Genomic DNA, 26,880 nt, shown 5'->3' with positions numbered 1-26,880 from the left:
CTAAAAGGCAGAAAGTATTCATAAGTCATCTGAGCAAGCGTCTGTTGACTTTCTGAGATGCCTGGAAAAGTCAGTTCTGGTCTGGAATAATACAGCCTTTGATAATAGCATGCCTCTTGGGTCCAACTACGCCTTGTCTTTTGGCAAACTGTTTATATTGCATCAGTCTCTGCACTGTACTGATAGCTATACTGATTCCAAACAAATGTCTTGCATCTATCTAGCTTGGATTGTGGGAAGAAGCATTACAGGTCTCTTCATTTTTCCTTAAATGTATTTATGTAAATTCAGTGGTTGAAAAAGTATAGAGCCCTTTTATTTTTTTGTTCTCCGTTGTGACAGGATCAAGAATGCCAGGACTAGGAATCTACTAAGTTTTGGAAACTATAATTATTTAGACTAAAATAAGTCAGTAAAAAGATATTCAGAGTTTTATGAAGCAATCAAAGCTACAATCTGAAAAGTAAGGTACTTAATATCTAGTTAAACTAGCTGTGTTTAGAGGCTGTTCACCCAAGTTTTAAAACTAGATCAAAGATCACTTGCTACATTTAGACCTTAGATAACAAAGTATGTTGTCTGTATTGCTTTTTATTGTTAAAATCAGCTTGTCCAAAAGCATTTATTGCAAGAATTATCTTCAATTAGAAATATATTAACAATTCTAAAGATGAGTTAGATACCAAATCTTCAAGTTTTACAGAGCTCTTAAGTGTTTAATTTGCCTTATACTCTACAGAGCACAGTCTCTGTATAGCATCAAAATAATTTTATTGTGAAGATTTTGTTTTGTCTCTTGCTTGTAGATAAGGCCTCAGGAAATGACAGAATCCTGTTTCTGGGTTAAGGCAGAAGAGGGCAAGTATGAGAATGCTGACATGTTTTGCAAATTGGAACTTACGTTTTGTTGTCAAAAAAGGGGTAAGTAATTGATTGCTTTAATTATCAGCTTTTACAGATACCTTTAAAATTCTTGGGGCTTATATATATATATGAAAAAAATCAGAATATAACAGTAATGTTCTGGTATTTAAGTGGAATGTTTAAAGAAAAAAGTTTGAAAAACCTGGACTGCTTCATGAAAATTGTCTTGCCTTGCATTGGTAAAGAAAACCGTACCAAAACGCCCCCAGAAATACTTCTGCATAATACATACTTTTATTTAGTCACACTTGAAAAAGTATTTATAAGATTTTGTCAGTAGACCTTAATAAAATAGTGTGACCTGATCTAGAGTCCAGAAGATGGTGTGTTTACCCTCAGAATGCATATGGTAATCCATATGTTTTGGTTACATGAAGGAGGAGAGTTTTTAATGATTTTTTTTACTTTCTGATAAATCTGTAGCAACATAGACCTCCTTTGCTGTTTTGCTTAGCTTCTTCAGCTTTTAAAACCTTTTGGAAGAGCAAAATATTTGAAAATATTCCTGGCTTTAAACGTTTTCTCCCTTTCTGGAAGTAAGTTGTCTCACTAGTAGGTTAGATTATTCTGCTCCATAGATAAAATATATTTCCACTATTATTTCTTGACACATTTCCTTCCCCACCTTGATTCGTATCAGAGACTTAATACTTGGGGGCAGCCTAAGGGATGTAATGATTACAAACTGAAAAGGCATTATTATTTTTTGTAGTTTATTTTACAAATTTTGCTTTGATATTTTTATTTAATATAGTGCGTGGATTCTCTAGTTTCTTCTTCAAGGTGGGGTGGGTTTTTTTTGTCTTCTTGTTTTGTTTTGGACTTCTTTTAACAATAACCAAGAACTTTATTCTGCTTTTGTCAAAGTAAGATTGGTATTTCTACTAAGATGAATATTGATACTTAATAATATTAAGAATGTTGTACAAACATAATAAGGAAAGAAAACCTCATAGACATTTTTGCTTGAATCTATTAGAATAAGTCTAAAAGATAATTATGATGCCTTTATAATGTTAGGAGAATTCCCAAGAATGTTTGCTGAATTCATAGGTTGGAAGTTTAAAAGCCACAGGAGGAAATACTGTTTCCTGTGTGTAATTAAACAGTAAAATTTGGGAAACAAGAGGGTGTTCAGGCTAAACATGCTGATGGCTCATAAGAGGATTATGAATCTCTGCAGACAGCGAGAACATTAGAGCTAACAAGATTAACATCCCTTCAAAGTTTAACTGAATGGACTGAATACATTGTTTTGATAAAATCTAATAGAAGGTAGTTATTGGATCTACAGTTGAAAAATCAGTGAAGTATACTTTTATACAAAATGGGGGGAAAGGTTATTAAAAGGATGTAGCTGGCAGAGACAAATTAAAATTTTTTTTACAGGTGGAGCTTACTGCTTTATCTTTTTTATTTTAATTTTTTCTAATCTCATCTGATGTGGATGATACAACTCTGCTCTCTTCTTAATTTTTTGAAGGAAGTGTAGACACTAAATATTTATTAGAACATCAAGTAGGTGTCTAAAGGGCAACACGGAACTAAATTTCATCTTTCTTCAAGTGAGTGGTTTACAGAATTTTTCATGAATGCCTAAACACATAAACAGACAGCACCAGGCATCTCAGCGTCTCTTATCAACAGCATGAACTCTAGTACAAAAAGGACAGCAAGTGACTGGTTTTGTTCTTGTGACCACAGAGAGAGGGGTTGCTTCTTCGTAGCTTATGCATAGCTTACTGATTATAACAAAACTTGCCAAAGAAGTTGGAGATATCCAGTTTACTTCACTTCCCAGTTTTGAAGGGATTTAACACCATGCTTTCTAAAGTAGAATCAACAAGCTATTCGCTAGACTCAATTGTCTCAAGGAAGCAGTCTTTTACTAGTTCTAAAGCTTTGTCTCTAAAACCAGAAAGATGAGAAGTTGAAAATGATTCTGTACCCAAATGATGGCATGCAAAGAATGAGCTGGTTTCCACTCTGTTGAAGGGTCTGCTTATGAATTGAAGTTGTGTAAAAAGAGGTGTTTGATTGTGGAAGCAGGGACCAGAATGTTCAATGATACTTTAAGTGAATTTTATTCTGATTAAGTAAAATCAGATTGAAGTACTCAAATATGCAGTTGGAGCATTTTGCCAGCTGATGTGCCAGAAGTATTTCAGTGTTGATCCAGAAGAGGAAGTCTTATGTCTATGTAAATAATCCATTGAGGAATTTCTGCTACAAAAAGGAATACATAACACTATAGAATAGATTTGAAGCTTTAGCAGATGTTTGTATAGAAGTTATAAACGATGTTGATTCTGAATGGGTATTGAAGCAATTGAAAAAACTGAAGATATTATGGAGGTATGAAAGAAACATTACTGCAAGAATAAAAAAGTAAAAGAGGGTCTAGCTTCAGAGTGTAGAAAAAGTAGCGAGTAGTAACATGGAGCAAAGACTACTTGGATGAAAAAAAATCACTCTCAAGGATGTCTGGGAACACATCAGAGACATGTCCTTGAATTATGGAATTATTTACATTGGAAGGGACCTTTGAAGGTCAACTAGTCCAATCACCTTTGTAAAAGGACCAATCTAGTTCATCAAGTTGCTTGGGGCTTTGTCTATATAAGTTTCAGATATCCCTAAAGATGGAGATATATGGATGGACAACCTGTTCCTTTTTGTCACCATTGTGGTGTTTTTTGGTTTTTTTTCCATAACAGCTTCTTGGAATATCTCTTGTTGCAACTTGTGTCTGTTGCCTTTTGCTCATTGTGCACCTCCAAGAAGAATCTGGTTGCCTCTTATTTGTAGTCTCCTGTTAGGTAGTTTGAGACAGCAGTGAGAATTCCCTTGTCCTTCGTACTTCTTAAGACTAACAGCTCTCTCAGCCTTTCTGTCTGCATCTTATGTTTCAGCACTCTAATCATGTTGATTTCTGTTGTACTCCTTCCCATATAACTGTATTTTATGTGAAGTGGGGAACCCCAAACTGAAAAAGTACTCCAGATAGCTCTCCCTGGGAGAGAACGGGACTAGAGGGAAATAATCACTTCACTGATGTGCTGGCAGCAGTCTTGGTAACTTACTGGAGGAAATGTTTTCACTGTGCTGTTTGTTTAATAATAATAGTGATGGTGATAATAATGAGTCTGTTTAAGGGTTATGGGTGGTGTGGGGTATTTTCTCTTCGTTCTTTTACTTGTTAGAAAGCTGATTTTGTCACTTTAGAGAAACTGAACCATTTTGTGGCAGCAACATGTTTTATAAATATTAAAACTTTGAGTTGAGCTGGAACAATGAGAAGTATCAAAGCATCAATTGCTGATGATATTCTTTTAGCAGCTTACTGAAGACAAAATCTAACTTTTTTATTAACTCAGAATTTATTCTAGTCCAGAATAAATTTGTAATCTTAAAGAAATCTAAGCTTATACATATGAAAGAAGTGGGCAAGGGCATATTTGAAAACCAACTCCTTTGTCATAAAACTGTATAGGTTTACTGCTACACAGGAAACATGGAAGAAGAATATTAGTTTGGAATCTGGAAAGACAGGTCAGTGTGTGGATGGAATATTTTCAATGTGAACACTTGAGAAAAAAAAACCTGATTGTGACTGAAAAATGTACATACATTTAAAATATTTGCAAGAAAACATGAGACTTTCTTGTGAGATGCCCCAAGAAACAAACAAACAAAAGATTCTGAAACCCTCAAATCATTAGCTTTGTGTCAGCAGCTAAAAGAATAAAAATAAGAAGTGAAATCACTGCCTTAAGGACATCAGTGTGAAAGTAAGGTATGCTCCACAGTGCTCTCCCTGACTGAGAGGGGAAGAATAAAAAAAAGTAATTGAGAAGTTCTGAAAAGAAGGTGATGAATGTGAATAGTTTGCATGAATGATCTTTGGTTTTCTGATAATTTTTCATTTTAAAGGCAAAAAGAAGGATTGGTGTGAAGGGTAGTTAGAGACCTGAAAGAGAAATAAATAATAAGAAATATAAAGTGTTTTAGATTTATCAGGATTATAGTCATGGATGCAGATCACTGAAGAAAATCTGTGAAAAGCTTTTTGGCAACAATGGTATCAAAGGAATCTCTTACTATAATTCTTTGAAAATATTAAGCTGAATATATGACTTAACTAGTATGTGAAATACTGAGTAGCAGAGCTAGACCAAACCTTATGTGTGCTTTTATATTATCTTAAGCCTAAGAGGTAAGATGAATAAACAAAAATGCTCATTATTGAATGACAGCCACTTTATAAGAGATGTTCTGGAAGCCTGATGGAAAGACAATAATCACTGGTGTATGATGTTAATATGCTGCCAACTTTGCCAGAATGATTAAGCATACAGAGAGGGGAGTGGCACTTGGCATAAAAGATAGTGTGAAGTGTACTAGCATGAAAATCTCATGGCAGGGGGAGGAAGCCTACCATACAAAACCTTGTGAATGGAAAATCCTTCTAATAACATAGTGTTACACTGTATTAATAGCTCTCGGATCAGATGACGTTTGTGATGATTTTGTAGCAATAAACTGGGAGATTTAACTACCTGCGTAGGGGTTGAATCAATTCCTCATCAGGATGTTATGAGAAGGTAAAGCTTTGGATGCAACTAATGACTGTTTCCAATATTCCTGTAATCAGTGTGAAAAGGAACTGTTGTGGAAATGGGTTTGAGTCACACACACGACTTAGGAGGTCAGAGTAGGGGAGGAGGAGGAGGTGAGAATGATCACTCTTAATATTGTACCAGGAGAGAACAATCCAAGTAAATCTATTACACAAGTATTCAACTTCAGGACAGGGAACTGAATGAAAGGTGCAGATGGTCAAGCAAGTAACTTACCCATGCCTGTTAGCAGCCCAGAGGCTATTCTGAAAATGCCATCTTAAATACTTGAGTAAACTTTGTGTTGTAGTTCAGGAAAAAAACTCAGCTGAAGCTGTGGGATAAAAATTGCATGTGGCTCAGTAGGAAAGTTAAAGACAGTATCACAAGGAAAACGATAGCATGAAAAATGTGAAAGGACTGCCCAAATGAAGATAACAGGAAAACTCATTATATATCGCTAGATAAATGTAAACATTCTATTCTTCATATATTCTTTTGGAATTCTGAATTTCTTGCAAAGGATTAATCAGCTGATGTTGAAAAATGCATTTAATATTTTGGAAATGAAGTTAGCTAGGGAATTGGTGGCACCATTTGGTGACAACTTCAAAACTTCAGATAAATTCAGGAGTAGTAGGTCCAAAAGAAATAGGAAAGGATGTATTGGTAGGAAGACAAGCTTCCTCTTTTGGGAAATGAGGAGAATGGATTGTAAGTAGTGATAAGGCTGAGATAGCATCTTTTTAAGTAACATCTCTTACTGCAGCTCTTGGAGAGAGTGTGCCAGGCTTGAACGATCACTGGTCAGACCCAGCAGGGCATTTATTAGGTTCTCAATCATGGATATAAGAGGCTTGTTTGCTTGGAGTAGCTTCAAGCTACTATGTTTAAGACTTGCGATGCTGAAATAAGGTAAATTTTTAAATGCAAATGCTTGGTCCTGTCACCTACAGAAGGGAGAAAAGTAATGAAGCATCTATAATAAATGTACGTAGTTTGTGGAGATACTTTGAAGAGCACTGATGTGGAGAAGATACAGCAAGAAGTTGGTGGAAGTTTGTGAATAAGTGTAATTAACATAGTGAGACTGTAGTAGTTATGTTCAACGTGGGATGTGTGGTCAGGGTAGCTCAAGAGAATAAGCTATATGTTGCTTAAAGTCATCCTTCAGGTGCTTGAAGTGATTTGCCAAAGGTGATTCAAAGACTTAAGAGGTTGTATGGAGTATACAAGTAAACAAGCTCTAACCAAGAATAAATCTTTGAAAGTACTTAAATACAAAGTTACAATTTGGTTCATGTATGCAAGATATAAGAAAGGTAGTAATTTTCTGAAATACATGCTTTATAATTAGTGTGCTGTGTTTATAAATACCTTATTGATAAGTTTGACTTGATTGAACAAACTTTTTTTACTTACGTTTAAAGTCCGAATGAGGATTAGAAACTGCAGATTAGACATACAAGAAACCACTCCTAAATTCTTCATTGTTTTTTGCAATATGGAGATATCTGCAATTAATGGAAGATGGCATGGAAAATTAGAAATTTACTCTTCTTTCTTTTCTAGATATCAAAGGGAACTGATCTAGTACACTCCAGAGAAAGACTGCATGTGCACGCTCTTGTGCGTGCTCCACCCCCCTTCTCCCCATCAACTAGGACAGATTTTCATCCTAATCTTATTGGAGATGGCAGTGTCTGATCCCATAACACCAGAGCTCCTGTCAGACTTGATTATTCAGAAATAAAGCACTTCTGTGGGAGTGCTATCTCTGTTGGCACTTGTCTTGAAAAGTCAATATAGCTCTTTAACTTTTTTCTTTTTCTCTTTCGATCCCCGTCTCCCCGCTCCCCTGTATACTCTGTAAGAAAAGCTGTGAAGGCCTAAACTGCTATGGGGCCAACCAAGCCTCAAACATTTTAAACCAGGAAAGACAGCAAATGCTAGCAAGAAGGTCAAATCAGCATATATATAACTTAGTTTAGTGCTGTATTTGACGTGCCTCAGCCAACCCAGCATATGGAATAGAACTTGTGGTCAGCCACCTGTATGATTAAGTGGAGACCAGTGTCCTCAAACTTCCCTCCTCTGGAGGAAGATTTACACAGAAGTTGTTCCAAACTGTGCTCATTATAGAATCTTAGTATTCCAAACCTGTAAGACTGCCAAAAATACATTCTAGTAACTTCTGTTAATAATATAGCATTGAGTAACTCAAGTTAACCTTTTAATGTAACTGTGTACAAGTAGAAGTAAAACTTGCAATGTGTTTAGGTTTGGCTGCTTTGCAGTATCACCCTAACTACCCTTTAAACCAAAATTATTTTAAAAGATTTTTGCACATAGGATGAAAAAGGAAGAAAAGTTTCTTCTTGAAGAATGCAGCAGTAAATTATAGGCATTTCTGAGGGACAGCAACCAATCACTTTTCTAAAGCACTGAAGTGTCAATGGTATTTTGTGATTTCAGTATATCATTTTTCCATGGAGGGAAAGGATGGTATATTTGCTGTTGCATCTGTAGTAAATATGTTAGTTGTGTCTATTCTTTGCAGATATAAAGATCTCTGGTCTTATCTTATTTACATATTTGTATCAAATATATTTGTTCTGTACAGATTGATAAATGAATATGCTTCTGTGGTGTGTTGACCCTAGCTGGCTGCCAGATGCCCACCCAGCTTCTCTCTAATAAAATGGAAAAGGTCGAACATAGAGTTAAAGATGGAGAGATCACATACCGACTACTGTCACAAGCAAAATAGACATGATTTGGGGAAAATTAATTTATTTAATTTATTTTTTTCTAATGTCCTATCATGGATGGGAGAAAGCTTCAGTTGTTCACGTTGCTAGATGTATTTCAAAAAGTGGAATGCGAATAACTCCTAAAACCTGACTTTTATATCCAGATAACTCCATGAATATGTAGCAAACCAAAATTGGAAAACCCAAAGAGGACATGAACATATAAATGGCTGGAATAGTCTGACAATAGCATTTGTTTTGTAGTTTGATTCTTTTTGAAGCTATAATTTGTGGCATCTTTTTCCCTTTACTCTCTTTCTTTGGCATTTTCTTAGGATGAATTCTCCCTTGAATTAATTATTAATTATTAAATGACTGTGTCATCAGTACCTTAATCTGAGTACGTCAAAAATATCAGTAACATCAGATCATTATTCTGGTAGGACTGTAGAAAAGAGGCAGTCTGTCAGGAAGTGTTATAGTTTTAGAAAAACTTGTTGCTAGAAAGGGTTTGACTTGTATTTACAGTTAGGAAATTTTTGTCAGACAGTGGTCTTGTTGAAGAGTTTGTTATAGCACTTGTAACTAACTACTTAAGCACATATTATTTTTACCTTAATTTTAATTTATTTTAACTTATATTAACTTTATTTTTTTGCTTTACGGCAGAGTTGTAGTATGTGTTATTACTAGGTGATAGGTTCTTACCTTCTACACACAGACTATTTATTATTTCCTATCAGCTTCAAAACAGATTGAGTGCTTTCCTTTCTCCTCAGTGAAGTGCCTTGAAGGAGTAGCTCCTGTAGTTCACATTTACCTTTCTCTTTCAAACAAGTGATTCTTTTTTTTTTTTTCCCCTCATAGTTGATTTCTACTTAAAATGCAGTATTAGTCTGCAGTCAACTCACGTTTGATGAAAATATGACAGTATATTCAGGCTAACAGAAGCTCTCCCTCCACTCCTGTTTTACAACACCGTGGTAGGAAAAGCATTTGAGGAGTTTATGTTTTAGAAGCAACAAGTGTTCCTTTATTGATTTCTGGTAGAGAATATTTTAACAATGTGAATAAGTAAAATCTTAGAGGACATACATACTGCTTTCATGTGTCCAGAGAAGGAAAAATGTCTGCTCTTTTGTAAGTCCTTAACCATAAATACCAGTGGAATAGAAAAACAGGTTTGGAACTTAAAATGCAAGTTAAAGGAGATCATCACAGTGCCCCTGCTCAGTCTAATAACTTTGTTTATTTAATGGAAAAAACTCATTTCAACAATTTATATGTTTGCCTGTATACCAGCAAGGATCTTGCAAGAATTAATTTACTAGCATTTGTATCACACGTGGCATAAAACTCTATATAACTGCTACGAGCCTATTTGCATGGATTTTACCTCCTTTTTAGTTTTCTTACATGTTTATGCACTAAATGCTTTTGATGAATTTCTAGTCTAATGTTACAAGCTTTTGTATCTGACTAAAGGTAACACTATATTTGAGTGTAATAAAATCTTCATTACAGCAGTGCTTTTATTGTAGCCTTTTTTCATTTTGAGCTGAGAAGTAATTTAAATGCAAGAAGAGAAATGATTAACAAACCTTATTTGGCAAACCTTCAAAGTCACTGTTGATGAAAATTATTAGCATTTAAATTTCCATAAGCACTACTTTTTTTCCTTTAGAAAATCTACCATTTAGTTCCTCAATGAATGGCTTGATTCAGAGAAAATTCATTTCAAGGACATTTCATTTTTAAAAAACAAACCCCCAAAAAATCAAATGAGATTATGTATTTAGTGGGACAGTGACTTCCAGTTAGGCAGCTGTTAGACAGTATTTGGGTAGACAGTGGTATGCCATGCAGAATATAGCAGTATATTTGGCAGAGCCTTTGGTTCTGTTTGCATTTGATCTGGTTCTGCTGGAACAGTATTTTAATTTATTCATATGTGAAACGTGATTATAGACATCTTTTTTCCTTACTAAGATTACATATTCCACTTTACCTACATAACTTTTCTTAATTAAAGCAGGGTCTTACATAAAAAACTGTAAGTTGCTTACTTCATGTGGACATTTGAGAAACAGACTTCTACTGTAGGCTGCTGTTCTCCTCTGTGATCTCTACATGATAAATTTTTCATACATTTTCTTCATTCTAGATTCCTCTAGTCTGTAAATATTTTGCCATGTTAGTTTCCTAACAGACCTTTTAAGGGGGCTTTTTCAAAACCTTTTATGAAACAGGCATCGACATAAAGGATGCATATTTTGTAAATATCTCCTGCCCATTAATAGCAGTCAGATTTTGAAGGTTATGTAGGAATGGAGAGAACTTAATTGATCTTAATTGGTAGGATTTTGGGGGGGGTTAAATTAGATTTTTAACAAAATATTCTTTTAAATAGGATATGATCTAGTTCAGCATTCTGAAAATTTTTCTAATAGGACAGAACGTGTTTGCATGATGTATTATGATTATTGTCTGACACAATAGTTAGTATTTACAGTGAAACAATAGTTGTGTTTTCAGATACATTCTTCTGGATCAGTTTGTTACTTCCAGTTTTGTTTAAATTAAGAGAGTGAAGACACTGGACAATATATTCTGTAGCTTTTAACACCTCCTATTTCTGTTTTATGGCTTTGCTACCCCACTCTTTCTACTTTTACAAGTTGGTGGGGCTATTCTTTTTAACTCATAAGATAGTTCTACAAGGTTACTCACCTCTAACAGCACCTGAGTACTGAAACTTAGAAACCTTATCTGCTGTATTACTCAGCTTAACAGTTGTTCCTGCTGCGCAATCTGACTTGTCCTTTGGTACTGAAGTGCCTCTTAAAATGATAAATGCGTATGTATAGCTGGCAAGCGTAACAAGGTAGAAAGAGCCTACTTAGGGTGACTGCTTATCTTTGCAGTTCCTTGGTTATGTGGTGTAATGCCTTGTGGCACTTAAAATTTGGCTGTGATGTACTTCATAAAGTGCAGCAGAATGTTGGTTTTTGTTGCTGGCATTTCAGTGTAAGATCTTATATTGGGTCATCTATTTGAAACAGTGGGAAGATTGAAAAAAGCAACTAAATGTTCGGCAAGTTGTTTGAATGAAAGCTGCAATCAAAGCTGACAAAATGGAGGGTAGCTATAACTGGAATGGGTGAAGAGAAATTGGGATTGAATGCTCAGCTGCACATTGGAGGAGAAATCTTGGCATGTGGAGTTCAACAGATCTATAACACTGCTGTGAAAAGAAACAAACCTGGATAGGTGTAGCTAAAACCAAACTGGATCATCCTAACTGCAAAAAGCCATGAGAGAAAGTTTATTGTTAGTAGTAGTCTAGTTGTATGAACTAAATTGCTCTTCTAATGCTCTATAGAAGAGAAACAGTAGTGATAAATACAGGATTGGACTCAGTCAGACTTGAAAAAGGGGTAGATAGAATCCATTTGCTGCTGCCTGTGGACTCTCAGAAGGCACCTGTCAGTCTTATTCAGCCAAGTAGTGGAAGAGGTAGTGAGCAAGTGGGGACAAATGGTGAGTTAAACTGTAGTGTGCAAATGCATGCTTTATAATAAACAGAAAGAACCTGAATAACCTGAACAAAAATAGGTTTTTTTTTGAGAACTGAATACCCATATACACTGGAAGCAGACAGTTCTGATCTTCAGATTACTGTTGTTGAGAGAACCAGGGAGTATGGACCAAAACTGCAGTCCAAGTATGAAGCATATTTGGGACTAAATAAAAGCCTTTCTGAAACAACAGTGGCGAAAATAAGTCAGTATGAAAAGAGCAAGAGAAATTAAGGACAAAGGGTTTCTTGTGTCAAGGGGTTGTTGTGCTGCTCATTTGTCAGGAAAATACTGTGTTTAATTTTGTTAGAACTTGTGCCTACCTTTAGGGTGAAAAAGAAATTATTTTATGCGTAACTTCTTTAAAAATACTACATTCACGGTATTTGTCTGATGTGCCAGTTTCAGTAGGTATGCTAGATTTTCTATTATCTATTTTTAATACAGAAATATGTATCCTTTTGTAGTGTGAGAGGAGATAATTTGCAGTGAAGTTACACTCAGTTTTGTAGTATGGTGTGGTATTTATGTGTGCTCTAGCCAATAAAGATGAGAATTCAGTTGCAATTCCATCATCACCACCGTTTAGTCTATGTTGAATAGTATGCGAGATGCAACACAGTGTTTTAGTGAGAATGAATGGTGCAGTTCTCTCCCACTTGCTTTTTAATATAATGTTCTGAAATGCTGTATCTTAAAGCTTGCTTACAATGGATGCTTTCTCAGTTTGAATCTTTCTCTGTTTACGATTGGCTGATCACTTCATTCCTTAATGTACCACAAGAGTGTCTCATAGTACAGTAAATGATCTGTATTACTAAGTATCTATTACAGATTTGGTGAAAGATGAGCGAAAACTTAAGAAATGCAAACTTTGGAAGTAACACCTGTTATACTTTTGTAATAATGCTGAAGAAACACTGTTGTGTAATTGAAAGATACATAGGCGTACTTTCAACTAGAAGACCTTTTGCACTTTTTTGGAAAAGCAAGGTCAATGTTATTTCTTGCAAGTTTGTATTTTCTGTGTGATAAGCAAGTGGCATCTTGTAACCCAGGACCTAGTTTCCTTGTTGATTCCTGTTCATGTCAGTTTTTGGTATTTGTCTTTCATATTAGGGAAATATTTTAAAGAGTGTTTTTATTTTAAGAAAATTGTAGTGTTTTCTTAGCTGTTTATGTAGAATAGTAAGCTGAATAATAAATCTTTTAGTATATTTAAATATTTCTAAGTACTTGAGCTGTGAAGTAATGGAAAAGGTTCTTTTGTGGGTTAGAAATCATATACCTAAATTAATACATTTACTTCACTCTTTTTTTTTTTTAAGTTTTTTTTTCTTTTTAGTTTTTGGCAGCAATTAAAAGCATTTAATGTGCAAGTTGTGAACTGCTGTTCTAAGATCAGAACACTGATGTGTTCTTCGAAAATTGTGCTGTGGATTCTGATATAGTCTTCAGTTACACTCTCCACTTCTGAGGAAAAATGTAAAGTGATTTGTACACATTTAGTGGGCATCCTGTTTGTTGACTTACAGAAGTTGGAACTTTTTTGTCTTAAAAATAATTGTATTTGTGTATTAACTAAACAAATGGGGTTTATTTCAGATTATGATTTCAGGATTTATTTCAAATTTCAGAGTTGGCAACTGCAACCCTCATTACATTTTATTTTACTGCATATCTCATGCCACTAAGTACAAGTACACAGCATGCACCTTTTTGGGGGTTTTATGGTGCTCTGTCTTTTTTGAATAAGATAAGTAAATTCATTTGTTATTTTGAAAGGCTGTAGTTAGTGTTTTGTTAAGGTATCTGTGGCATTTTAGTGTTCTTAGTTATTTAATTTAGTTTCAGTTTTCCTGGAAAACTTGCTCTTGAATCCAGCTCTTGCTTGTACCTGTGATGTTATGAGCAATCATGAAAAATATACTGTAAAGTATGGGGAAACTGATGCAAAGGCAATGTGCAGTACAAATGCAAACATGAGAAACAATGAAGTTTCTTGGAAATATTTTTATTAGGTTGTTTTGCATTTCTGACTACAACATGTGAATATAATTTTAGGAAAATCACATTAAAATAGTATTTATTTTAAATTGTGAAGTATTTTAATGTAGATTCCTGGAAAGAGATAGGAGGAAGCAAGTACTACTTGCACAAAATCAGCCTGGAGATGTATGACAGCAATGCTAGTCTAAGCTTGCTTTGAGAATGAAGTAGATGCTTTTTGTTTCAATATCTTAGTTCTGGTACTACAGTATATCAGACTTGCAGTAATCAAGCAAGTTTTACTGCTTTTAATATATAACTGATTTTTCACATGGATTTCGTTGGAGAGAAAAGATCTAAGCTGCTTGCAGCTTTCAAAAAATTTGAAAGGTGCACTACTATCGGAAGCGGCACTAAGAACACCATATGTTACTTTTCTCTCTCTCTTTTAAGTCCGGAAAGAAGATATGTTGGCATTTTCTGTAATTAACCATATCAACCTAAACCCTTCTCTCTGTGTTATGTTCAGATATACATTGATAAATATATCAGTCAATCAGAGAAGTTCTAATGGCTTGTCTCCCTTATAGATTGCTATTGAAAAATATAGTTTTCTGGTATTAGGAAGAGTATAACAAAAAGAAGCTATAACTTCTGTTTACTGAGCATTGTACGTGAGAGTCCCTGTATCTCAAAGAAAAAAACAATTTGATACCTGAATAATCTGGTGTCTAGAGGTGATACCATTTCCTCATACTGTAGATGCCTTTTTGAGTATATTATGAATACAGAAATTTTACCTTTAAAACTTTTCTGATAAATGAACTTGTGACTACAGGTACTAGATGGTATTTGCTTTCTTTTTGCTTTTGTTAGTTTTTTTCTTTTTTTTCTTTTGATAGTTTTCAGCTTTCAAGGCTTTTTTCAAGAAAAGCAGAACTTTAATAGACAATCTGTAAGGTCATAACATTAAATAAATGATCATTGACTCATTTTGTATGTTTTTCTCAGTACTTTTTATTAGTTTCTCTTCTGTATTAGACCTGTCCAATATCAATAGTTAAAATGGGCGCTCTTCTGAACAGCCTTGAATAATTGGCTTATTACAGGGTATATTAAAGCATATAATCCAAATGAAGGTATGCTCCATTTACCTTTACTTGCAGTCTTGTTATGGCTTTAGACTAAAGAATTCAATATTTAATATGATGTGCACACAGATTCTTAACGGTATAGCTCACATGCTTAGACAATATACTCTATAATAGTGTCATCTTTTTCTTGACACACAATGCACTGAAATTTCTAAAACGTCATTAAGTATTCCTAATGTCCTATTTCAGCCACTGTTAATGAACCAGGCAACTTTTAAATCCTTCTAAAGTGATCTCACATTTTGATATAAACTGTAGTGTGTTAAGTAGAAATTTCTTATGCTAGAATATGTTGGTAAATCCAGTTGTTTCCGGCTTGAGTGTATGAGGTCATTGGATCTCTAGGCCTGTAGAAGGCTCATAGGAACAGCTACCTTTCAGAGCTGTTTAACACCTCCAGCCCACCAAGAAAAACAAACCAAACCAACGCACCCCCTAACACAACAAAACAATCTACAAAACACCAAAAAAACCCACCCCACCTGCCTTTACTTGCCGTCTGTAATATTTAATCTCTTTCACTATTTGATTCTTAATACTATTTTAAGATGTACTTTGGAAGTAGGTTGAAGTTATTAATCAGATATTCTAGCAAAAATTAAGACAGAAGTCCTTAAGATAAATTTCTGATATTTACCAGCTTCAGCCAGCCTAAATTATATGAAATGGCATTTAATTTTATAAACATTTTGTTATTTAAATGTTTTCGGCAATATTACTCAAGGCATCAGGAATAGTAAGGAGGCTGAGGTGAGAAATCAGGTTTGGGTGACTGAATTACCTTCTTGTTCATTTCTACTGAGATATGACATACTTTTCAAGCCTTTGAGACAGTTTTGGTCATGCAAAACAGAGTTAAGAGTATAATACTGGTGATTATGCTGGGCCCAAAAGTTGTATGATGTTTTTGGTCTGTGGGACATGAAATCTGGAATTCATTCTCTACGTTAGATCACGGAGTTGTTCTTGGTATTCTAGTGCAGACCCTTCTGGAGTGAGAATCTGTCTTAACATCTTTTGCTAAATGCTGTAATATACTTTAATTAAAAGTGAACTAATAATCCTAGCCCCTCTCCCCCAATAACTGTCTGAACAGTTATTAAAATAGTAATTATTACTTTCAGCTACTAAATGGTTTCAAATGGCTAAATAAGTATTAAGTGTATTCAAATGCTACTATACAAATAACTGCGACATCAGGAAAAGGTTTTATGGTTGCTATTAAGACCAATAAAATTCTTGCTTTTTTTTCCTGTAAATCGTGTGCATTGTTATCTGATCTTTACATCTAAATAGTCTAAATTTAGACTCTTCACTTACTTCGTTTGTAATGCTCCCTTTTAGCTTTTGTTTTCATGTATGAATTGTTGACAGGAATTGTTTTAATTTTTGCTGCTGGATCTTTTTTCGATGTCAAGACACTGTGGTTTGAGATCAGCTTGAGACCCCTCTTCTTTTCGATAGCATCTTGCTTCTTTCTTCATTTGATTTGGTTTTTGGTGTCAATCTAATGTTGCTATGCTGTTTAATAGAATAGAAACTCTGGTTCACCATACAGGCACCAAAATGTAATTTCAAAAGGGAGTACTGAAATTCGGGAGAAAGGTGTACCTTCCTGCTTAAAAAAAAAAAAAAAAAAAGGATAGACTGAGTCATCTCTTCAGTTTAACAGACATTTTAGAAACTCATTGTTAGTGTTTGTTCTGAAGTGCTCAAGCTGTTGTCAGAAAGTTATCTTTGATATGCAGTGTATGACTGAAAGCCTAGTATTTGTGATAGTTAATAAATTCCCATTGCAAAATATGCAAAGCTATTAATCTAGCTTATTGAGGAGTTACGGTGCAGACTTGTGCAAGGCAGTTCTTTATTCTTAATTTTTTTTCTACAGAATGCAGACTATGTTGTTTATGTTCACCTATTAACAAGTTAATGCTGTTGCTAGTAGCTGGATTTATTTATTAAATATGGCAACTCTATCTGCATGGGGATTTTGTGTGACCTTGATTGACACTGGCTTTAGTTATAGAGCTGTATAACTTGTTTATCCTACAAGTACTCCATTGTGCTTTAGGGATTTGTTGTTCATTAAGATTTATTTATTACACTTAAGAATTAATTAATTTGTTATTTGTTAGTTTCTAGCTACTTTGAAAGATATATTGATGCTGCTTTCAGTGAATAAATATTCTGGGTTCAGATTTTTCTCAGAAACTATTTTGACAGATTTTTATCAAGTGTAACTTTCCCTTGTGCAACTAGGAGCTCACCTGTAATGTGATCGCTATGTACATTTTAAGCTTCATATGCCAGATCAAGTTCTTTCACAGATTTTTCTCAGGAAACTGTATATGCATGCAAATATAATCTGGGTTTCAGAGAGAAAAGATACTTCCCTGTGTCTTGGACATTCAGGACTAAATTATAAGCTGCTCATGGTACGATAGCTATGCACTTAGTGTGTTCCCTTTGCAAACTGTCTGCTTTCTCCAGTTAGTATGGTATCGGTATCTACTTCCACAGTGCTAAGTAGTGTAATTTAATTTAGGTGGAATACAACTTTCTTTTAGGGAGGTTTATATGTGAAATACCAACATTCCCTTGTTAGAGCAAACCAAACTTTTTTTTGCTTTAAAATTTGCCTAATTCATGTCTTGTATTTTTCTTTAATAGCTATTTTCAGGGGGTGAGGAGCAGGAGAGTGGAATTTTCCTGAAGCAAAGTTTATGCTTTATGAAACCACATTTTGTGTGCTAGAATAAATATCAGTACTTAGTTATTAAATTTTAATTATTATAATTGGAACTTCTATTGTTCATTTCTGGTTTTTAAACCTCAATCTTTTACTATGAGGAAACTACATATATACTTGTAAGAATAGGTAGATCAAAATTATATCTGTTGCTATTACTCTTGCTGTTTGATTTAAAACTAATGTAAATGTGATAGTTCAGTTACTTAGGTCTAAGATGGTAAATTTTCTGGGGTTTAGCATTTGTTTAAATCTACATGATGATTTAATGGCTGAGATCATTTAAGTTAAATCCTAAAATAAAACAGTAAAACATTTTTGTCACCTTAGATCTTAAGGGGTTAAAAATAAATGAAATACTAATTATTGATTATGTCATCTCAATACGATTCTGTAAATTTTATATAAGCAGTCCTTTGATAGAGAATAAGGTTATTCTCCTAACAGAGGCTCAATGAAGCTCAGGAATTATAGTTTGCTCTGTCATTTTCTAATAGAAATAGTAATGGTCAGGTAAACGTCTCTGACTCAGCACTACTTCAGATTTCTCAGTAAGTTTTCAGAGTACATTTCTGTCTTTGTACACATGATTCTTTAGTTTCACATATATTAATGTGAAATTGGTTTAATGTCTCGTATTGCATTCTTGCATCAAATCTTTTTGTTCTGCATCCAAATACTTTTTTAAAACTACTTATGCATGCCATTTTCACTTTCTGCTTCTTCCTGTCTTCACCATAGCAACCAGTTTCTTGGATCTTTTTTCAGCTTGTAGTATGTTTTCTAATTCTTTGACCTTTGTATATTTAAAAAAGATTCCAAACTTTACTCATATTCTTATTGGAAACAGATCTTAATGTCATATTGAATAAATTAGTAATTCATGCTTCCCTGTAAACCTTGTAACCTCTGCTTTTTTGATATACAGATATGTATGTTATGTTTTTAGAGACTGTGAAGTGAAGAATCTTTTTTTTCCTTCCTCTTTGTGTTGCAATTTAGAACTGTGAGTTCAGACCTATTTCAAATATCTGGTTAAAAAAATTGTAATATTTAGTATGTGTTGAAAGGAATGGCTATGCAGCTTTAGGTAAAGATTTGTTTTTTCTTCCTAACTCTACAACGGTAACAGTATTTAAAACATATTTTCCTATTGTAGTTAACTCGTTTGAAATACACCCATAGAGAGGTACAGAAATACTACCTTTATAGTTTGTAACAAAGCAATATCATCTTAAACCCAAGTATCGGTTCTTCTTAGAAAAGGCTTTTATTGTGGTAGTTTCCAGAATAAAATGATAAGGTAATATTTTGTAGATTTCGCTTAACGCATGAAAAAGAATTATTTATTTATTTTTTCGTACCAGCCTTCAGATAAAATATAGGCGATTGTTTAAAAATAATTAAGCTTCTATACAAGTGTAATATTTTGTTGTTTCCATTTACACTAAAAGCTTTCCATTGACAAAAGCATAAATTATGTCTGTAAGTGCCATGTATAGTCAGTCTAGATCTATGTGTTGGTTTTAAATTTAACTGGACAAAAAATATTTTAAACATTGAACAGCCATTTCATTATTTATTACTTGTAGACTATGTGCTTGCATCTATTTTCAGAAAGTGGATGCAAGAAGGCAACTCTGTGGATCATTTTGATGGTGAGATAGCTTTAGTAAGTACAGTTATCATGTTAAGTCTCAGTGGACTGATAATAAGGCAAATTGTAGATGTAAAGTCCATGTCACAGCCACTTAGTAATGAATTAATTATGTTGGTACTGATGATCAACAACAACAAAAATGTCAACGTTACAGAGCTAGAATAAGCTTGTGGATTTGTAGTCTCGATGTCCTGGCTTTGAGATGCTGTTGCATATAGATAATTTTAGGAATTGTAATGTCACAAACTCCAATATTAGGGGACTTAACTTTTGAAACATTAGAAGTCAAAAAGATAGCACTAACCTAGCGGCTGTTTCAAATACTTGAAGCTTTGTGGAAAGGAATACAGCTAAAAGAACTGGAAATCTTCGGAAGCAGAGTTTTACATTTGTTCAGTGTCTAATACAGTACAGTCCTGGTTATCTACGAAGTTAGTATGAACTGTTTTGTAGTAGTCATAAAAAACTGAAAGCTCTACTTTGAAGTGGAAGACTGCTGTGTAGCCTCATTGCTTCCTGTTACAGAGCAGTGTAAACACAGCTGCGTTTCTGTTCAGGTTGACTGGGCAAAAGACATTTGGATTCAGCTGCTGAATAAGTTTGACAAGGCAGCAGCTCCCTATTTTCTTCCTGAAAAACAAAGTCTAAATTTTGTAAGTGGATAGAAAAATCACAAGTTGGAATTACTGTGCTGATGTTGAATTTCGATTGGATCGATGAAACCTGTTCTTCTAAAGCGTCCTACCCTAATTATAAAATGTGACATGATGAATATTTTGTTATGGCACAGTAATGCTGCTTCTGTTCTTAGCCTGATTTTAGTATCACTAAGCCAAGTTTTCTAAAGCATGCTAGAAATAAGGAAATAAAGAAGAGAACTTTTTCTTTAGATGTTTATGGTTTGAACTACGAGCATCTCCATCCCGTGTAATGGAGGCAGACCAGTGGATTTGGCTGTGGGCAGAGTTCAGGCTGCTTTCTTCCCTCAAGGTGTTCAGTGTTTTGTACCTCTGTGCTAGCAGAGAAGAGGGAGGGTAGGTTGGGAGAGGAGCTGACAAAGAACCTTCAGTGCTGATTGCATAATGTTTAGAAGTCTTGATTTCTGAAGACAGAAACCAGAAAATTCTCCAAATGAATACATGGTATTCTCCCATTCTTCTCGCAGTTGATTTTTGGGTAACGTTGGGCCATTGTGTAGATGCTGCCATGACACCTTTTTTGTTTTCACATGTGCAGTTTTTCTTTCTTGTGTAGAGAAATGTTCATCCATCCAGAATGCACAGATACTATAGATACAGTTGTGGGGGTTTTTGCAACATTTTTTTTTCTGTTGTATTTTCTTACTGAAATTCCCTCCCCAAAGTCTGCCAGGTAAAATTGTGGTGAGTATATGTATTCACATCTTTGGATGCACTTGAAGTCCAGTGGAGCCCTAACAGAGAAGTTTATTGTAATGGAGAGACAAAATTTGCATCTATCTTTTCCATAAAACACTGTTAGCATTGACTTGGTCATGGTCCCATTTTCTGGAGTAGGTTTGGGAAGTACAAGAACCTTTTGAATTTACTCTTTCCACAGTAAGCATTAGAAGTGCGAGAACTGTAGATAAACAATATGTAAGTGGACAGTAAAATGTTTACAAAGGGCAAATTTGGGGTGGGGTGGGGTGGAACAGAACACAAGAAAAACAACAACTGAAATGGAGATTTCTAAATACCTCTGCATTCTTGCCCTTATGTTGGTCAGGTTAAACAGAAACAATATGGTGTACGTGCAACCCAGCCATCATGATCATGTTAAATTCTGGGGTGCAGAGGCCCCAAGAGCTTCATTTGCACTTTTCAAGCATTGTTACGAGGGAAATGGGTGGGATTCAGGGTGAATAAGCACTGATTGCCATATGGAGATATCTTTATAATATAATGGGGTTGTTGGTTGCTCCAAGTGCATTTATGCTTTTATCAGCTACTCTGTTGCTGATATCTCTAAAACATCATATTGCTTTTTGAAAGAGCTGTATTTACTCTGTTAAACTCCAGGATGCTATTCCAGGAAAATGATGGTGTTATGAGTAGAGCATCTCATTGTCCACAGTGTGAACGTCTATATAAACTGTTTGAGAGACAGTACTTGTCAGTAATTGAAATTCATTGAGACATGTTATATAAGTGTAGGTAAGTAACCTTTCTATTCCCAATTTTGCAAGGATGAAAGTAAAGATCATGTATTACATTTGTATGGCAACATGTCCAGCTTTGGGGAAGAACATCTGGAAAGGAGCACGGTGACTTACTGTGTACCCTGAGAAATAGCAGGGCCAAAAATAGTATAGTGTACTTGTGCTTTTATGCTAGAAACTGTAACTGCACATGTATGTCTGGATAACAGATCTCAAAGAACTTCAGTTACTGGCAAATTACTTTTTTTTTCCATAAAGTAATACTGGTGTATTACAGTATAGTGATATATGTATCACATATACAGATACATATGTATCACACACATAGTGCTTTTTTACTTGGTGCTGCCTTTGGGAGGTGGGTGCTACAGAAAACAATTCATTGATAAACAACTTGTTTTAAACTCTACTTGAAAACTTTCCTGCCTCCTGAAGGATGCTTACCACTATTTGTTTGATGCAGAAAAGAAAACGAGGTCTTGTGTTTTCTTTATATTTGTTCCTTTTTAATGATACTTGTCCAACTTTCTCTTTGGAATAGACACATTGCTCTGTCTGCCATACTGTCCTTATGTATGCTCTTTCCTATGGCAGTGGGAAATTTTCATTTAAATATGTTGGTGTCCTGGTTTCAGCTGGGATAGAGTTAATTTTCTTCCTATTAGCTGGTACAGTGCCGTGTTTTGGATTTAGCATGAGAATAACATTGATAACACGCTGATGTTTTGGTTGTTGCTGAGCAGTGCTTACCCTAAGGCAAGGGCTTTTCATTGTCCCCTGCTCTGCCGGTGGGCAGGGGCACAAGGAGCCGGGAGGGAGCAGGGCCAGGACAGCTGGCCTGAACTAGCCAAAGGGATATCCCATACCATAGACCGTCAGGCTCAGTATATAAACTGGAGACAGTTGACCAGGAGCCTCCAATCGCTGCTCAGGAATTGGTTTGGCATCGTTCAGAGTGGGTGGTGAGCAATTGTATTTTGCATTGCTTGATTGTTTTTTTAGAGTGTTCCCCCCGCCCCCCCCCGCCCCGTTGAATCTTTGGGTTGAATTCTTCTCTCTCTTTCTCAACTTTTCACTGCAGTTGTTGTTGTTTTTTATTTTTATTATATGTTACTTTATTTCAGTTATGAAATTGTTAATGAGTTTTACCTTTTTTTCCGATTCTCCTCTCCATCCCACTAGGGGGAGTGGTGGTGGAGGGAGGCAGGAAGTGTCTGTGTGGTGTTTAGTTGCTTTGGGGTTAAACCGTGATAGTTGTGTTGTTTGGTTTAAAAAAAAAAATAAAATCTTAGATAATTACCTTCTGTATAAATTCACATCACTGTCTGTTGGTGCAGTCCCATGTATTAGCTTGTTCCGAAGTGAAGAATTTGGGCAGGATATAGGTTTCTATGAAATGGACTTTCAACTGCAGGTTTTTTTTCTGCATCTGAAGCCAGACTTGCTATTGAAAATCTGCATTCCTTTTTATCACCAAATTTATTTATTTTTTTTATCTTACAAAAAAAAGTCTAGTAATTTCTGTAGATATCTGTAATTAAACACTAATAAAAATGAAAACACATTTTTATCATGAAAACAGCCTTCTAAGTATGAATAATTTTTAAGAAATAATGTTTCTCTAGATATGGAGATTTTTCTGTTGATGAAATGGAGCACTTCCATTTTACCATCTTCCTCAGAAACTGGAGATAAGTGTACAGAAAGTTATCTTTTGATTTTCAAAATGTTTGAGTTTTGGGGCAGGAAAAGCAAGAGATAATGCAGCATTGAATTGATTCTTGTTGAAGAGTTGGGGTACATTATCAGCACACAACAGTTTGTTAACAGGGATAGAAGTCTGAGAGCTCTTTAACATATTTTTAAATAGGTAATCTTGTTAGCTTTTTTTTACTATCAGTATGTTACAATAACCATAATCTGGACTAGGTGGATTATAGTATTTTGTCACAGAAAGGCAGAGATATTGGTTTTTCCACTGATATTTCCTTTTTTGAATTAAAGCAAATTATATTTTGAGTTTTGAAGGAGGAGACTGGAAGATCGGGAGGTAACTTTTTTCTTACCCTACAGAAAGAACAATATTAAGAAAATAAAGAGCTCTATCTTCCTTTAGCTTGTTATGAAATTCAGCTCTACAGCAATGCTTTCCTTTTGTGGTTTAACGCTGTGTACTTGATCTGAATTCTTTTGTTATGTTCTGAAGTATGACACTGATTTTCTTTCAAAGGAGTACAGTAAAGTTAGTATGAGGCATAGTATTGTAAAGATGGTTTGTAATTTGGGAAATGTATAAATTATTTTTGGGTTTTTATTAGCATTTAAATTAGATAATAATGAATGGTAAACTAAGCTGCAGTTTGTATCACATGACAATTTCGTAAATGTTATATCTTCTGCTGAGCTGTGAGCTCAGATATTTCAATATTTCTCATGTGATTAGAGAAATTTCTGTCTTAGAAAATGCAATGCAATTGGGTCATTAAAGCCTAAAATATGTTAGGATTTCTTCAGCTGCTAATGAAATGTCTTCTTTTCAAAGCTGCTGGACAGGACAGATAATTTTAAACTAATTGTAATTCACTGAGGCACCCTATAATCTATAAGAAGGTTCACCTCTGCACTGTTCATGTCCAGCTGTTGTCTTGAACAATTATCAGCAAGTTATTGTTCTGGTATGAGCCATGTCATGCTTGCAAGTGAGATAAAAAAATTAATGAGGGTGCATGAATGCCAGTTGATGAAGGTTAAGTAGATACAGTTACGCTTTACGCATTCTTTACTATGAATGTTGAGATTAAGGCAATGTACTCTAATGAGACCACACAAAGAAATGTGCTGATTGACAGCACTTGATTTAGAAATGAAAAATGTTGTGTGAAGCCATATTTTTTCAGCCTAATACTTGGGTTGTTTGTGCACATAAGGACTTTGAATTTAACTTGTATTATGGAGCGTTATTGTGGGTTTTTTTTCCTTTATTCAATTATACAAATCCGTTTCATTGCTTTGACTAGGAAAGGTATATACATATTTTTAGTGATGATTGCAAGAGAATCATGCATCATTATGTGGTTATAGCAAGGGAATACTGAGAGGTTTTTATTTTTGCTGGGGAAGAAAGGCTTATTGCCTTTCTATAAGTTAAATTCAAAAATCTCTTTGTGTTGTAGATTCGTTAGTCCAATGTCAATGATATGCAGAAATAACGAACAGTTTGTCTACAAAATTATAATCAAAGATATAGATATTTTTTTTAAAAAAGGGTTGTATGTGTCTGTGTCAGATATAGCATATGAAAAGTAAATTATGTTGGACAGTTGCTAAAATCTGATTTCTTTTGAGAAGATAATTTTTCTAAGCAAAGTAAATGTGATAGATTTAACCTGCACTGCAGTTGAATTACCACTGTGCCAGTATTAATGAAAAGTGGGATTAACTGCAGACTTGTAAAACAGAAAAGTTCAAGAGGAGGTGTAGAATATCAAAAAAGGATGCATTGGACTGAGGCTATTACTAGAGTATCTGAAGGAACAGTTTTAGGAATAATTATTTATTAAATAGTTTCAATGATGGGTTGCATATTTGAAACTGTGATGGCAGTTTGGAAGCACCCTCAGGTAGGAGGAGGTTAGGATGTCACAGGTAAGAATGATGGATGAGTAGTAAAAGCACAATGAAATTTGGGAACAAAACCCAATACTGAAGTACGACTGGCAAAATTTGCTGTTACTTTTAAGTCCATCAATTCTGAAATAATTCTTTCTAGTTAAGTGCATTTCAAGCCATCTCAAGATATTTATGCTGCATAAATGATCTACAAATTAAGAACCATAGTAATTTTTTTGTACAAAACCCCTTAATCTGTAACTTCACTTGTCTGTGTTTAAACAGAACCTTTGACACATAAAGGAATTTCATCATGTTTAATTCCTTGTTCATGTTGCTAAATGCTACTGTATTGAACAGCGTGCTACTTACTTTACAGTGTCTGTGTCTGATGCTGGGAGGGAGCTGAGGCGTGGGGGCAGGTGGGCAGGGAGTACAGAGAGCCACTGTAGAGGAATAGCAGCTAGTAACCTTTATGTTAAAGTGTTGTATCAGTCATTAAAATGTTTCTAATAAGAAATTGTGTACCCTTGCTAGCATCCATCTGGTAATACTTTATTATAGAGACCTATAGTAGCTGACTGACTACTTAGAAAGTGGCAGAGTACCATAGAGTGGCACTGGTGTTTGTGAATGGGAAGTGTGAGTGCGAGTGTACCTGCGTCACAAGCAAACAACCTGGTAATAAATAATCTCAGAAAGTGGCTGTCTGAAATCAAATAACACTTCTCCAGTCCATTCAAATGCATTTGATATTGTATAAGAGCATAGTATCGAACTTGCCTTACCTTGTGGTCAGGGTATCAGAGTCTAAAATAAGAGGTGCTTATGCCCAAAATTTAACAGTGTAAACAAAAAGTTTAGGTTAGTACTACAACCTGTGCTTTTTTTACTTGGGTTTATGTACATGTATGTATGTATATGCATATATCATTTGTATACAAAAAAAGAAAGGAAAAAAAAAAGAAGAAAAAAGGTAAGGGAAGAAGAGCAGAACAAATACTGGATTTCACAGAATTTTTTCCGGTAGTGAAACATCGTCGTTAATATGTTTACAAGTCACGCTTTGTAACGTGACTTTCAGTTCTACTGTCCCAGACTCAAGACAGATTAAATCACAGATGCATAAAAGCTGCTGGCATCATCAGGTGAAGAGATTAAATGGATTTGAAATCTTTAATTAAGAAAAAGCAAAGATCATGTTGAGTGCTGAGATGTTTTCTTATTCTTTTAGAAGAGCATTAGGAAGGGAAAAGAACTATTTAAACCAAGAGAAATAGGTATAAAATAGTCATGAATAAATTTAAACTGCAGATTGGTTCCAGTCAGCTAGATCAGAGAGGTTCAGGTATGCTTACCTTGTGAATGCATCTTTAAGAAAAAAAGATCAGTATTTTGACTGTAGACTGAACAAAAATATGAAAAATGTATAAGTTGTGCTTTCATATGGCAGCGACTTGGTCTCTGGACCATGAGAGTTCCTATCTTACATTTATTAGATGACATTACAGTTAGTATTACTGTTGCAAAACCTTACAAGTAAGGGATAGACTTGATTTCCTTCATCTTCTCTCCCATCCCCATACGCCACATAAGGTAAATGTTTATGAGCAGTAGTGCATGAGGGAGGTGCTGGACTGCAGACTGCAGGATGGGAAATCCCCGG

General features: G+C 34.8%; 1 protein-coding gene across 1 annotated transcript in view; it reads left to right on the top strand.

The window, feature by feature from the left end:
- Positions 1-26,880, top strand: part of DIAPH3 (diaphanous related formin 3) — a 254,448-nt gene that overhangs the window by 65,924 nt on the left and 161,644 nt on the right. Inside the window, exon 17 of the mRNA XM_080376190.1 lies at positions 807-921. Within this exon, the coding sequence (XP_080232316.1) occupies positions 807-921 (115 nt within the window). The remainder of the gene's footprint in view (positions 1-806; positions 922-26,880) is intronic.

The sequence above is a fragment of the Falco punctatus genome, assembly GCF_963210335.1.
Source record: "Falco punctatus genome assembly, chromosome: 2".
Lineage (NCBI taxonomy): Eukaryota > Metazoa > Chordata > Aves > Falconiformes > Falconidae > Falco > Falco punctatus.
This window is presented reverse-complemented; position numbering and strand designations above follow the sequence as displayed.